The following is a 14980-nucleotide window of genomic DNA, read 5'->3' on the forward strand; positions in this document are numbered from 1 at the left end:
AAAGACAAATTTCATAAAATGAGTTTTATTATTCACCAATAAATTTTATTGTACAAAACTGGAAATCTCTGTTGATCAGTCAAATGTTAGTAAGTCAAATGTGTTTTTATGAAATCCTGCTTCACATTGTGCTTTGTCATCTTTTCTCTCCATCTTAGTGTGCATTTCAATGTATAAATATAACACAACACTTTTTGTATTGTTAATAGCTTTTTTCCTTCCACTTTCCGCTCTCAGTCTTATGCAAATTTTATCATTTCTGAATGTGTAGATGTGAAAACGTGTTCCCCTAACCGTAAACTCGGTGATCACATTTGTCCATTGGGTTTTCCCTGTGATTCGTCTGATCCATCTGAGAGGTTGGCGGCCTCCATCTGCTCCTCCAGTCTCTCGTCCTCTGGTAGCTGGCTGTTCTGATCGGCTCTTATCTTGAATTTAGAGATGAACTCGTTACTGGCCAGGGCTTCCTTTTTGGGACACTTGCGATTTGATGATAGGCGATATTCCAAACGCTCTACAAAAACAAACAAACAAACAAAAAACATTTGGTTTTGTGAGGTTCACTGATATATTTGACTTTTAGGTCAAGGCTGCAAAATTAGGTTATATTTTAGGTACCATTAGGTGTTTGTAAGTTTGTGTTGACGGTTTTCGGTCAATTTCAGTGGAATTTTTAAAGGATTTCCTGACAATGCAGTTTTCAATATTTTCTCAGTGACTACTGGACTTTCTTGAAAGAAATTTTAGTGTATGCCATCACTCTATTTTAAAGATATTTTTTGGTATTTATTTTTCAGATAGAGAGACAAAGGGGATGACATGCAGTAAAGAGCTGCACTCACCGCCTCTAACCGAGCTAACCAGCGCCCTGCAATGACTGTATTTTAATGCAGATTTGGATCCAGATGTACATTAGAATACTTTTTATTATTATTATTGTATTAATTTGTTTTTTTTTTTAACAAAATTAATCAAAATGGACAGAGATTGTAAGGATCTTACTTATAGGAAATCAATCTATTCAGCACAATAGATTTTTGATAAATTACCATTTTTTTACTTAAATTGATGGTAATTCCAAAACATCTAGTGACTGTAGACTGGATTTCATACCTCACCTGTCTTTTCATTTACCAATTTAACATACCTTAAAATAACCCGATGCTTACTTGACCCCTAGATTAGAGATTAGGCTCAAATACAGATCAATAAAGCCTTTTCTTAAATTTCAACAATTTTAGCCTGTTAAAATTAGGTGAAGCTATAATTACGACCTCTCGCCCAATGTCAGCTAGGACTGGCTCCAGCCCCCCTGACACCTACACAGTATGCTCAGTTATAGAGAATGGATGGATATAATCACAAAGGTGTGCTAAAATGAAATAATTATTACCCCTCGGGCAAGGAGAGATTTTTACTACTTTATATTTCAGTAGGGTGCATTTTTGCTGACATTGGGGCACCAGCCCATACATCAACTTAAAAGTTGTGTTGCCCCTTTAATCAGACCCACAGCAATAAGAGCATACAGCACCTCCAGGAGTGACGGGTGTCATCAGACGGTTCAGCTGGACGTTCCAGTGCCGCACATGTTGACTGGCATTCCTCAGCTTCTCTTGTAGCTCCTGGAATAGGAAAAAAATTCTCATGAGGGTGTTTATAGTATTAAACATGATGCGCCAATTTAAACACACTGTCTCCTTCTTGCCTCCAGGTGCTGGTGGCTCCTCTGGCGAGAGGCCCGCAGGTCCAGGAGCTCCTGAGAGGCCGAGTGAATAGCTGCGGGGGTATCCTCGCCTGTACTGCCATCGGAGGCCACCTGTATGGGGCTGAGGCTCTGCAAGGCCCTCTGCTGCTCCTGGAGGAGCTGGAACTGCTTCTTCTTCTCTTCTTCCACCTGCAGCAACCTGGAGAGGAAGAAGACAGACAAGAAGCACCAAATACAATCAAGTCACCACAAAGTCTGTAGTTTGGTTTGGTTTAGATTGTGGGTTTTCATTAGCACAGCATGTCAGTGTTCTGAAAATAACGAGAAGTCACTTGTTGTAGTTTGGCTTCTGATTTGGCCCAGACAAATAAGCTTGGTGACCACGATGACTACGGTCAGCAGTTGAAGCAGCAGCAGTGGCTGTGACATACAGCTCAGAGGCAATTGAGGTATTTCAAAACCATGAGCGCCAGATTGCTGCAAAAATCCTACTCTTTCTCTGAGTCATAACTCAGTCAAATCTGAACAGTAGGACTTACACTTTTTGTGTATAACATTATCTTTTGTCCATCGCAAACAAACGTCTATTAATCCGCTTAGAAATAGTTTAGAACTTTAGAAGTTTTCAGATCAAATCATCTAAAGAATCATCAATTTTTAAAGTATTCTTCAAAGTAAAAGTAATCCAGTGATACTTTTCTGTTTATTCATGGGTACATTGCAAAAATAGCTCATTCAGTGTACTTTTAATGGTACCAGTTTGCCAAAATGTAAACAAATACAGGATAAAAACAGGGCTGACGTTTTAAGACATATGCTTAGTCCTCTGCATCATTTGCTGTTAACATCCCCCAAAGCATTATGAGACCTATAGTACCAAAACTTGATCCTTGATTATCCCCAAAAGAGAAATACTTTGAAAACCCCTGGTTCAGAGTATAGGGGAATACAGTGGGTGTGTATGTTTGTTACCTTTCCAGCTCCTGTCTGGCCCTCTCCTCCTCCAGCCGAGCCTGGATCTCCATGTTGAGAGCAGCCTCCAGTTTCCGCTGCGTCAGCTCCAACTCCTGGATCCTCTTCTTCTGTTGCTCAGCCTCCCTTTCCTTCTCCTGCATCTCTGCCTGCATGCTGTCTCTCAACTAGGTGAACACACACACACATTTACACACACCACTTGGGTGGAAAGAACTGACCTATTCCTGAATCACCTTTTCCAGGAATGCCATAACTGTGTCTACACCACTAAAAATCACTGAAGGTTAAGCCTGAATTTTATAATGCCAATGTTTTCGTGCTGTATTGACAGGTCAAAGTCAATGGGATGGACTCTAAATCCAACTTCTGCGAATTGTTAATAAACATTGTCATCTGGAAAAGTTTCTCCTACCGTCTCAACCTCTTTGAGCTGTCTCTCCAGCTCCATCTGCACCTCCTTCTGTTTCCTCCTTTCTCTTTCCTCTGCCTCCCTTCGTTTCGTTTCCAATTCACGTGCATGCTGCAAGAAACAGATAAACGGAGGTTAAAACTAACATTACGATTAATTGTCCCTCCACTGATTCCTTCCGCTCTTACCTGTATGATGCTTTCTATCTCTAAATCCTGTTTGTCTTTCTCCTTCTCCATCTTCTCCATCTCTTGGATGGTGGAGTCGTCTGAATAGCTGCTCCGGCTGCTGCAGCTGCTCCGGGAGCTCCGGCTGCGCTCCTGTTGGCTGTGTTCCCGCTGGACCCGTCTCTTCAGTTTGAGTTCATGGTGAAGGGAGGACTTGGCCGCACTCTGGAGACGAAGGGCTGTCTGAATAGCTGAAGAGGTTGCATAAAGATCTTAAAGTGGTATTTGTTTTTCTAGGAATTACACATGGTAGATACTCTAATACTGTTTTTGCTTCTTCATTTTGATGAATGAATAAAGGAGCAGTATTTCTTCTCTTCCTCAAATCCCCAAAATTATGGAAATGACCAATAAAGTAGGATTTGCCAGTGACTGTTGTAGCTGTAAGATGCTTAGCGAGCACTAACCGTGAATACAGAAAATAATTTAATAATAATAATAATTTTTTTTTATGGCCCTTTACCTTAATCTAGTGTTAAAATGACTAATCGAGTACAGAATTTTGATGATTGATTAACTGTTTAAGATATTTACTAACCAAAAATGGAATACATTCTCTGGTTCCAGTTTCTTAAATGTGAAGATGTATTGCAGTTTTCTGTTTTATAACTTTGTAAATTAAATATCTTTGGGTTTTGGACTGCTGTTTGACATTTTGGGAAATACCCTTATTCTCTTTCTTGCAGTTAGATGAGAAGATTGATATCACTCTCATATCTGTACAGTGAATGCAAAGTTACAGACAGAGGCTGATTAGGTAAGCATAAAGACTGAAAACAGCTGGACTAGCGCAGTCCAACAGTTACAAAATCCACCTGCCAGTACCTCTAAATCTCAATAATTAACAAATTCTATTAGTACAAAAACAAAGGTTTTACAGGAGGTTATAATGCTGGACTATGTATTGGCTGTGCAGAGTAACTTCCTGGAGTCTAGACTGGACTGAATCAGGCTAGCTGTTTCTCCCTGTGTCATGTCTTTGTGCTAAGCTAAGCTTACTGGCTTCTGAGAGCAGCTTCATATTTACCATAAGAGTGAAATCAATTCTCAACTCTGCACAAAAAAGCAAACAAGCCAAAAATTCAAATTGTTTCTTCAAAATGTCTCATCTTAAATCAGTTAATTTTATTAGAAGTCCCCCACATGATAAGTCACTGCAGTCAAAATGACTCTGTTTGCCTAACCTTATACACAACAACACACCTTGAGTCCACTCCACCTTCTGTCTCTGGTCAGGCGCACTCATCTCATAGGTTTTATTGTGGGTTTTCACACAGAACAGGCAGCGCTTCCCCTCCCTGTCTGGAATAGGCTGAAACAGAAAGAGGAGAAAATATAACACATTTCAGATAGTGTAGCTTGACGGTTAAATCATGTTATTAAAATACAAGAAGGACCCTGTTTGAACACATCCAAAGCACATAATTTGCCTGCACACCATATGAATAAACATGCAATGTTTAAATTACATTTCTTCACCCACCTCAATGACACAGCTCTTATCCAGCTGGATCTCCCCTTTCTTGTCTTTCAAGTCCTCGCTGACGTAGTAAGCCATGGAGGAGGGCTTCAGCACAAACCAACGCTCAGTCCAGTTCCTACGTACATGTCCCTTTTTCCACATATAACCCTGGAAACAAGGCACAGAATTGAAGAAGAAAGAGAAAAATGACAAGAGATAATACAACAAAACAAAAACCTTGAGTGGAAAAAAAAGAAGATACATAAAGTACTGACCCTCTTGAGGACATTGTGATACATCTCCAGAAAGACCTCGTCCAAAGCCAGACTGAAGGCCTCTGCATTGGTGACCCTCATCAGCCGGCCAGCACCCAGGTGCTCCAGGAAGCTCCATATAGACATGTCCTGTTCCTGCACTGCAGCATCCCGCGACATAAAGTCCTCCAAGGGTTTCCCATCCCACTCCTGGCTCATGGCTGTGGATATTTTCTTGAGGAGATACTCCACCTAAAAGTATTAAAATATTAGAAATATATAAGTTTATGAAGAAAAGATCCCAAAAAACAAATATTGACGGTCAAAATAATACTAGCTAGGCCACTGTTGCTGATATTGGGTGATACTGAGTAAGCTGACATATTGCATCAGTGTATTTCTGCAACATATACCTTTACAGAGGAAAGCTACTGGGCGGACGGTATAAAAGCGGTTTATTTTTATCTCTGTCTACAGGAAACCAAAAGCATTACGGAGGAAGTGCAGGAAGGAAGAGACTCATTAACTTACTTACTTACAATTACTTTTTTTTCTGCTGTGAAAAATTTTACTGTCAGACACAAGCTGGGTTTATAAGGACCATAATTTATCCTTTTAGCAATAAGGCGACCACCGTGAAAGTGTGTCGTGTAACTGCCTCTAACCCTTGGTGTTGACTTGTTTCCCTGTGTGATTTGTTACTTTTTATTTATTTTTATTCGCTCAGTGAATGTTAAGGAAGAAATTTTTGCACTTATTGTTTCTCTTGCTGTACATAATCAAAATGTTTGCATTTTATACTCAGAGGCGTATATGCAAATAAAATGGATTTGGAACTTCTTAGCTAACCCCTAGTCAATCAGGCCTCTATCAAATCCCCAAAATTAAGTCGTACCTACAGTATGTGTCTCTCGTTTTACACAAACAAACTTTACTCTCTCATCAACTCTTTTACCTCCTCTGGTATCATCACCAGCGGGTAGCGGTCCTCAGACAGGAGGTTGAATAAACAGAAGAGCTTGAAACAGTCTCTTTCAGATAGCAGTGCCCCTTGTGGTAGCCCCTTGAAGTTCTTCTTCCTGGTCATCATCCAGCACAGGTCATCAAACTTCTCCTTGTCAAACATACCCTCTTTGACCTGAAAAGACAGAAAAAGACTTCTAATGACTGAAACATAATGGGTATGATAAATCACTCAACCAATGAGGTTATGTCTTTCTCCTAACCTAAACCCAGATTCATGGAAAGCTACTGCATCTACGGAGGTTTGACTTAAACCAAGGAGATTATATCTGCCTCTACAAGCAGCTCTGCTTCTAAGAAATGTTTGTAAAATGAAATTTCCAAAGTTCCTGGTAAGAACAACCCAATATCATTCATAAGCCAGTAAATGATAGATATTAAGTGTGCACATTTTACAAATATGTTCAAATTCTAATGTAAGAGGAACTTAAAGGACATGACTGGCAATATCTTGTTGTCAACAAATCCCATAAAAAGAAAGGTAACAAATCTACAAAAACTACACACTTTCCTTACAGCTATCCACTTTAGTTTTTAGCAAATGTTGCTCAATTTGGAGTAAATACTGTATTTTTTGGGAACTATTTTCAGTGGTGGATTAATATACATTTTAAGTGTTTACAGCAGCAGGGCAGTGTATGTGGGATTGAGTCAAAATAAAACTCCAGTGTGTGTTCTCCCAGAAGGAAGCCTCTTCTAAAGATGATGCATAAGAAAGCAAACAGTTTGCTGAAGACAAGCAGACTAAGGACATGGATTACTGGAACCATGTCCTGTGGTCTGATGAGACCAAGATAAACTTATTTGGTTCTGATGGTGTCAAGCATGTGTGGCGGCAACCAGGTGAGGAGTACAAAGACAAGTGTGTCTTGCTTACAGTCAAGCATGGTGGTGGGAGTGTCACGGTCGGGGGCTGCATGAGTGCTGCCGGCACTGGGAAGCTACAGTTTACTGAGGGAACCATGAATGCCAACATGTACTGTGACATACTGAAGAAGAGCATGATCCCCTCCCTTCGGACACTGGGCTGCATAACGACCCCAACACACCTCCAAAACGACCACTGCCTTGCTAAAGAAGCTGAGGATAAAGGTGATAGACTGGCCAAACATGTCTCCAGACCTAAACCCAATAGAGCATCTGTGGGGCATCCTCAAATGGAAGGAACATCCACCAGCTCTGTGATGTCGTCATGGAGGAGTGGAAGAGGACTCCAGTGGCAACCTGTGAAGCTCTGGTGAACTCCATGCCCAAGAGGGTTAAGGCAGCGCTGGAAAATAATGGCGGCCACACAAAATATTGACACTTTGGGCCCCATTTGGACATTTTCACTTAGGGGTGTCCTCACTTTTGTTGCCAGCGGTTTAGACATTAATGGCTGTGTGATGTGTTATTTTGAGGGGACAGCAAATTTACACTGTTATACAAGCTGCACACTCACTACTTTACATTGTAGGACAGTGTCATTTCTTCAGTGTTGTCACATGAAAGGATATAATCAAATATTTATCAAAAATGTGAGGGGTGTACTCACTTTTGTGAGATACTGTATAAAATAGGCTATATATATTTAACTCTTGACAAATTAAATAAAACTTTTTGATATATAACATTTCTGTATATCTATATTCCAATAACTGCTATGAGGAGGTGATTTCAATACCCACAGTACCTTATCCAGAATATATTTGTTGAGGTAGGGCATGTAGCCATGATTAGACACTGGCCCATCATCATCATCCTGGAAATGCTCCTCCAGAGCCACAGGGTCATGTGGGATATTCAGCACTGTGTACAGGTTGTGGGAAAGCACCTGATGAGGTAACACAGAGAGAGAGAGATACAGTACATTTATATATATATATATATATATATGCACACAAACACAGTCTCAATATCACTTCTGCGCCCTCCCTATTTCTTCATATATCCACAAACACACACAAGCACAGACAGCCTTCAGGGACGGAGCGTGTCAGGACAGTTACCGCTATTTCCCTGGATTCTTCTCTCCTGTGGGGGCTCAGTCAGGCATGTAGGAACCGGACAGAAAGAAACATGACAGACAAAAATAACCCTCACTGAGGGGAAAGATGACAATAAAAGATATGTACTTGTTGTGTTCTCTGCCTTGCCTTTTTATTTGAAACCCTGACCATGGTGGTGACTAGCCTATTTGTGATTCTGTGCCACAGAAAAAAAGTTGGACTTTGATCTTAAAGCTGAAACATGGGCTCACACCTCACCTTCACTCTGAGCAGGTTACGTATTTGTTGGAAGAAGTGTTTAAAGCTTTCTCAAATATTTGGATTGTGTGAGCTTGTACGGCGTTTGAGTGTTGACGGTTCCCAAGATTACAACGTTAATTCACATAGTCCAACTTAATATTTCACAACATATGTTAGGCCTATATAAAAACTATAGAGACTGGTGGGTTTTGGTTTGTCTTAATAAAAAAGGGAATTTAAAGGAAATGTTAGCGTTAAGTATGTGCTGTCCAGTGGACGCCCCTCCGTCTCAGTTTCCTGATTTTAAAATGACTGCATACTTACCTTTAACTGCGATTTGGACACTTTCCCGCACTTCTCGACGTCCAGCGATGTGAAAGCGTACCAGATGGACTTGAGGAGTTCGGATTTTAAGTCCATTTTGGGGAGCTCGTCGTGCGCAAAGCAACTACATTTCCAAGCGCAGCGCGGCAACTTTTACGCAGGGACGGGCGAGCTGTGGTGGTGAGAATCGCCAAATAAAATGTGGGACAGAGTACAGGCTGCTGTGCAAACTGCAAAGGACCAAAATGAGTCAGATGTAGGGCAGACTTAAAGAGGCAGAGAGCAGAGACGCAGGGCTGCACTTTCCTCCACTATAGTTGAAAAACGATTTTTTCACATGCGAAACACTTAGAAAAGTCTGGTTTACATTCTTATAATATATGTGTGATAATTTTCTCGCCTTCTGCTCTATAGGTTACATGGATCTGGATTAAAAAACACAAACTTACAGAGCTAATGTAGACATATCCACGCTACATTTCCAAGACATTTATCCAGATAGTAGAGGGTGGATATCTGAATTCCTGAATTGCTGCCATCCAAATACCGAATAAGAGGTTCTCTGCTATCAGATACAGGAGGCATATCGAGATTTTAGAGACACGCCCATTTTTATAAAGAGCAAAAAGCCATATTTTCTGATAGAAGTGTCAAAATCTGCAAAGTTAAGGGACACCACAGTATTTTGAATTCACAAAAACACCTTTAAACATCTCTGAATGTATTATGACAGTATATATATAATATAACCTGTCAACTCTGAGAAGTTCCCCTTATAATATACAGATAGTATAAATGTTAAAACCTGATTAGCCTAATTAAGGTTGTGATCCTTTACATCCTTAATCAAGTAATTCTATGTTCTCCTCACTGCTCTCCATATTTAGGAAGTGTTTTTGGGGTGGTGGAGATCTTATGGTGACTTTAATTTGCAGCACTCTGCAGCCATTTTATGTCCCTTCTGGTGAGCATTTGTTTTTGCAGGATATAAGTTATAAATTGTGCACATTAAAGTGCCCAACCCAAAAGAGTTTTCAGAGGTAGCAAAAATGTGGATTCCCTGACAAGTCCTTCCCTGAGGTGTTGCTTGAACATCTCTCAGAACTCATCTTTTGTGTGATGAAACTGCTGGCGGGGATGTAGCAACCTAAGGGAAATTAGGTTACACAAGGACAGTGTAATCAGACAGAAAGCATCAGCAAGCCTTATTGGGCATAATGTAGGCTAATCAATACCATAATTAGGTCATGAAAAAAATGGTTGTCATTGTTTGGATGCCACAGCCCAAAGCCTCCCTGTCACTAAAGGTTGATATATATAGGTTTTAAGGTTAACTTTGTGATAAATTATGAAAATATACATCATATTACCCTATTTGACTGAGGATGCAGCCTATAGATCATGATTTTCTGCTCCATAAACTAATCAATGCTGGGTCAGGCTGTTGTGTTTCATCACACTCAGCAGCGAATCTGTATCTGTTGCCTCCCCTTCAAGGGCACATTTAATCACCCTTGTCTCAGGTGGTAGAAATGAGATGTCATTCAGTAGCCATAATTCAGAATTGCAAAGCCAGAGGTCACAGTGAGGATGGACCCCTCCCAGTGTGGAGTTTTTACCACTGTGGCACATGTCCAGCATGGCCTTTCTTATAAAATAAAGACCTAGACATCTTTGTAAAGGTCTTTAAAATGCAGACATCCCCCAATCTGTGGATGAGGGATATCATCTTCACTTTTTTCTACTTAAAAAGAAAAAAAAACTCATGTTACAAGTACAAAATTTAAGTGATTCACAAGATGTACCTTTACCAAAGCTGTATGTTGTTTTGTTTTTACATTTATGAATACATTAAAATTAAATTACAAGAATGCTGTTGCCATTTATATATTTAATATATTCAAGGGCAGCAGACCTTCACATTCCCATTCCCAGTGTCTAATCAATATCATATCCTGCAATGAGGCAAAGATTTTTTGTTTATTGTCGACAGATATAGTTTACAGTTTCAGTCATGCTTGTTTGCACTGTTGGTAATTGATAGAAGACATAATACAATAATGAATGTGGAATAAATAAATATATAGACCATACATTACAATTACAAGAGCAATAAAATGCCTATCCTGAAAGGTGGGCTGTAGTCTATGATGTTGAGTTATCTCAGTGCATATAGTAATCACGTGTAATAACAAGTTCATATGAGAAAAAACACTATGACATTCATACACTTTGATTTCTTGCAGAGAGTTAGATGAGAAGATCGATTCAGATTGTCTGCATGAATAGATCATTTGGAATTTGGCTGACCTTTTAAATGATGTATTGGAGGAACAAAAAACCTGCATGTGGCGCAGTGAAAATCTCAAAATAAAATAATACAACACCAAAACATAAATATAGTCTACATAATGACAAACCTAACAATAGCAGACACATTTTACTAGCTGAATTTTTTGATTAAACCTGAGGTACTCAGAAATTTGACTGGACTATCTGTTCAATGAGGCAGCTCCAATAATTTACTACAGTTAAATCCAGTTTGCATTATTACAACTCATGTTTTTATTTTATTTTATGATTATAAGCTTAACACATCTATGGACATGCACAGTAATGCCACTACTGCAAATATTATAGACATTGCATTTTAGCAGCGACCCCCCCCCCCCAAAAAAAACCTTCAATCTAAAGATTTTGTGTAACTGGCCTGAAAGTGGGTGTCCACGCTGGCTAAATATCAAGCTACAGCTAGGAGATGGTTAGTTTAGCATAGCAAAAAAGACTGTAAACAGGGGGAAACAGCTAGCTTGGCTCTGTCTAATGGTAACAAAATCCACCTACCAACATATCTAAAGCTCATTAATTAACGTGCTATGTTTATTTACCATTTTTGGACAGATGCAACAAAATTGAAGTGAATCAACTACACAAGCTATCTCCTTCCCCATGCTCTCAGTCTTTATGCTAGGCTAAAATAACGGGCTGCTGGCATTAGCTTCTCATTTAGCGCACAGAGTGGTATCAGTCATCTCATTTAACTCTTGACAAAAAAGCAAATAAGGATAGTATACTATTACTGAACTATTTATTTAAGTCAACTTGAGTTTGATTATTGAAGAAAAGAAATCTGATCTAGACTTCTACTCACTGTTTCATGCTAGTAGTGGGTTACACAAATCTGGGTCATGCCAATGTATGTGAGCATTTAAGGAGAAATGTTCAAAAGTGTTATTCACAATATTTAAAACAATTTTGTGCTTCAGAATATACAAACTCTAGCAACATAGAGACATCTGGAAGAATTTTTAAAGCAGTCAATATCTTACCAAAGTACCTCAACAGAGTAGAAATTACTACAGCCTCTCAGATAAACAGCACAAAATATCACACAGCAATAGATTATTAAGTTCTTTTCAAAAGCACCATTCTAGCACAGTGTAGTCTATGTGATGGGAAAACTAAATGAAGTAGATACAAACATCTGCTGAACACAGCCAGACTAAATCAACTGAAGTGGAAATCTGCTGGTGAGCATTCCTGTGCATTCAGTGGAGAGATGTACTGCTGGAAGTAACCAAAATGAGTAGTTTAACCATAAATAATTGTTTTTAATATGTAATTTTTAATACATTCTATTATAATGAAGCATATTATATATCCATGCCAATATTGAAACATTTCTGAAACAAAATCATTTAGCAAAATCAGGGAGCTTGTTCTGCTATATTTTTTACAGTCTGCTGCCCAATCTGGTCCCCCCCAAATTTGTGATGCCCGACTTCCCCTTTGCAGGTATCAAATGGACAGAAGCTTAACTTAAGGAAACACCTCTTGTGTCACACATTCCTCCCACCCGCACTGAATCAAAGACGCCTTTCTTGAAATTGTGCAGAAGACAAAGTCAGACAAACTATGAGTGTAAGAGTTGCGAAGTTTGAGGAGCATTGTCTAGGCATAAAATTTATCAAGATGTCTGAGATAATTTGCCACTTCGCAACTCTATTACTCCATAGTTTCCAATCCTAATTATTTACAAATTCGTCAATCCAGGTTAGTTTGCCTGTTTTTTTAATTGACCATTAATGTGCCACCACACGTTGCTGCTGTCTTGGGGCCAGTTTGTTGGCCAGCAGACAAGCCAGCGCAATTCCTCCTATCTGGGTGAAGGCCAGTCCTAACACAGTGGCGGCAATGTGGAAGACGTTGTCGTTGACCAAACTGAAAACTTTGCGGAAGCAGCCGTGTGGATGGATTCCTGCAGCTGCCACTCCTTCGTTATCATCTGACAGAAGTGGCCGATTCTTGCAGCCCTTACGCCTCATGCAGCAGCTGTCCGGCAGGGACAACGAGGTGCCGTTCTCTGCGGGCAGGAAGGTCATATGCTGGATAGCCCAGTCTGAAGTGAGCCAGTCACGCCAACCCTCAGCTCCACAACACTCCAGGGCCCTCTGCAGGCTGTCTAATGCATCAGCACGGCCTTCATCCTCTGTGTATCCGGCCACCGCTCGCAGTAAGCCGCTGCGAAATCCTCCGGCAATGTCTTCACGATAGAAGAGACCTGAGAGTCCAGCAGCCAAACCGGCAATAAGTGCAGCAAGTTGAAAGAACCCATAAGCCCTAAGAACGCAGGGCAGGTTTGCAGCCACCCCCAGACAACCCAGGAAGCCCCAAGCGGTGATGGCAGCACCTGTGGACAGAAGGATGATTGGGGCGTTTGGGTAGCGATTGGCAGAAAGGAGCATGAAGTCTGCCAGTGAAATCTGTGCCCACACACCCAGGGTGAAGATGGCCAGGCCGGCTGCCCAGAAGAGGCAGCTGAAGGCCATGAGACCCAGGCGCAGGAGGTGCATGACTCCCACTGGGCGGCAACAGGGTGGGGAAGTACCCACAGGTGGAGGTACAGGTGGCGCCAGGGAGGCCTCTGAGCAGACAGACAAGGATAATCGCTGCTGCTGTTGATGGAGCTGCTCCTCCTGCTCTTGGTATGGTGAAAGCAGATAGCCAGGGATCGCAGAGGGTCGCTGAGGAAGAGGAGGTGGAGTAAGCAGGTCGAGACCCCGTGGAGAGGAAAGTCGTCGCACCGCCAGATGCTCGTGTTCCCAGTCCAAAGCTCGTCTGCTTGGACTCGACCGAGCTGACAGTGAGCCGTAAGGCGGTGGAACACTCATGATCACTCTACGGCTTTATCTACTCCTCTCTCTCTCCCTTTTTACACACTCCTCCTCCCTCTTCCTTCCTTTATCAGTGCCTTCACTCTCGTCCTCCTGCAACACACAATCCCCCACTTCTTTATGACTGGTTATTAATCCGCCACCAACACCACCAGCGCCAACTGGACAGTAAATCACACTGATGGGTGTTGCGCCGCACCGTTATCTGCATCCACAGCCTCCTCGTTTCTACCTTATTTATTTGTTTATTTCGGGCATTCTTTCCACCTGCATGATTACCAGCTCTTCAATTCCTCCGCTGATAGTCACATCCCGACATCTGTTCGCTCACTGCTGCCCCTCGTTCTGGTCAAGGCGAGAGGTGATTGCAGTGGGAAGGACCTGAAATCAACCGATGCACACCCTCTCTCGGTGTGGAGGAGACATCCCTTTGAGTTTTACTAGTCCATTTTTCTAATAAATTAACTGGGGAAAAACTCTTTCACTGTCATTCAGTGTATGTGACGTGTTTGTAAAATGTAAAAACTGTCCCCATGTGCAACTTTAATGATATCGTGACAGCTGCCAGAATAGCTAGTAGTAGTATTTTTGGGGGAACAATGTCAGTGAAGGAGCGACTAAAGTTGTTTATAATTTTTATAGAGCTTGAATTTGATTTGAAAATAAATGATCATATTTGTGTCATCTCTTTAAACTTTTTAAATTATGGTCCTATTACATTATTACAAAAATACATGCAAACTATATAGTACATAAAATCACATCCTCAGGTCCTCTAAAACCTTGATTGAACACTTAATACTCAATACAGAAATGCATTTATGAGAATAATAACATATTTGTTCTTTTGTGAAGCTTTTTATGAAAAGATCAAATTCCTAATTGCAATTATATATTAGTCAAGCTAATTTAAATTAACGTTATAGAATCATTAGCTGAAGTTTTTGTCAATGGTCCATTTGTCTTTTGAAAAAGAAAAAGGCTGTGGAGAATCTGGACCAAAAAACCCCAACTTTTATTAACTTATTGGACTGATCATTGTCACCATCCTTTCCTGCAGACTTATTAACATTTATAGATTTAATGACTTATTAGAAATTGAGAAATCCAGGAGCATTCTTCCACGGACAACCAACATAACTATTATTACCAACCAGAAAAACAGCCAAAGGGATTTACTAACACGAATGAAGCCA

General features: G+C 40.6%; 2 protein-coding genes across 4 annotated transcripts; both read right to left on the reverse strand.

Moving 5' to 3' along the window:
* Positions 1-9: 9 nt before the first annotated feature.
* Positions 10-9078, reverse strand: def6c (DEF6 guanine nucleotide exchange factor c). Of its 3 annotated transcripts, XM_038738618.1 has the most exons (13): positions 9060-9078; positions 8611-8782; positions 7731-7871; positions 5991-6173; positions 5057-5287; positions 4803-4949; positions 4523-4631; positions 3281-3510; positions 3096-3203; positions 2681-2847; positions 1709-1907; positions 1535-1625; positions 10-514 (listed from the first exon to the last, which is right to left on the reverse strand). In XM_038738618.1, exons 2-13 carry the CDS (start codon positions 8704-8706, stop codon positions 309-311), a joined length of 1908 nt encoding a protein of 635 aa, XP_038594546.1. In that variant the 5' UTR covers positions 8707-8782; positions 9060-9078; the 3' UTR covers positions 10-308. The 3 variants fall into 3 exon arrangements, with proteins under 3 accessions (XP_038594546.1, XP_038594545.1, XP_038594547.1); XM_038738617.1 differs by lacking the exon at positions 9060-9078 and having other exon boundaries at positions 8611-8985; XM_038738619.1 differs by lacking the exons at positions 8611-8782; positions 9060-9078 and adding an exon at positions 8047-8562.
* Positions 9079-10580: 1502 nt separating this feature from the next.
* Positions 10581-14329, reverse strand: LOC119918088 (tetraspanin-7-like). The gene has a single exon (XM_038738620.1). It carries the CDS (start codon positions 13779-13781, stop codon positions 12693-12695), a length of 1089 nt encoding a protein of 362 aa, XP_038594548.1. The 5' UTR covers positions 13782-14329; the 3' UTR covers positions 10581-12692.
* Positions 14330-14980: the final 651 nt, after the last annotated feature.

Source organism: Micropterus salmoides, unplaced genomic scaffold, assembly GCF_014851395.1.
Source record: "Micropterus salmoides isolate LMB-PRFRI ecotype aquatic unplaced genomic scaffold, ASM1485139v1 Ms_hic_scaffold_23, whole genome shotgun sequence".
Classification (NCBI taxonomy): Eukaryota; Metazoa; Chordata; class Actinopteri; order Centrarchiformes; family Centrarchidae; genus Micropterus; species Micropterus salmoides.

Bases quoted from the DNA above. Each gene is read 5' to 3' on its own strand.
- def6c (XM_038738618.1), bottom strand. From the start codon at position 8,706: ATGGACTTAAAATCCGAACTCCTCAAGTCCATCTGGTACGCTTTCACA. The intron at 2,848-3,095 runs GTAGGAGAAACT...GTGTTCACCTAG, and splicing joins AGCTCAAAGAGGTTGAGACG to TTGAGAGACAGCATGCAGGC. The intron at 515-1,534 runs GTGCTGTATGCT...TTGTTTTTGTAG, and splicing joins GACACCCGTCACTCCTGGAG to AGCGTTTGGAATATCGCCTA.
- LOC119918088 (XM_038738620.1), bottom strand. From the start codon at position 13,781: ATGAGTGTTCCACCGCCTTACGGCTCACTGTCAGCTCGGTCGAGTCCA.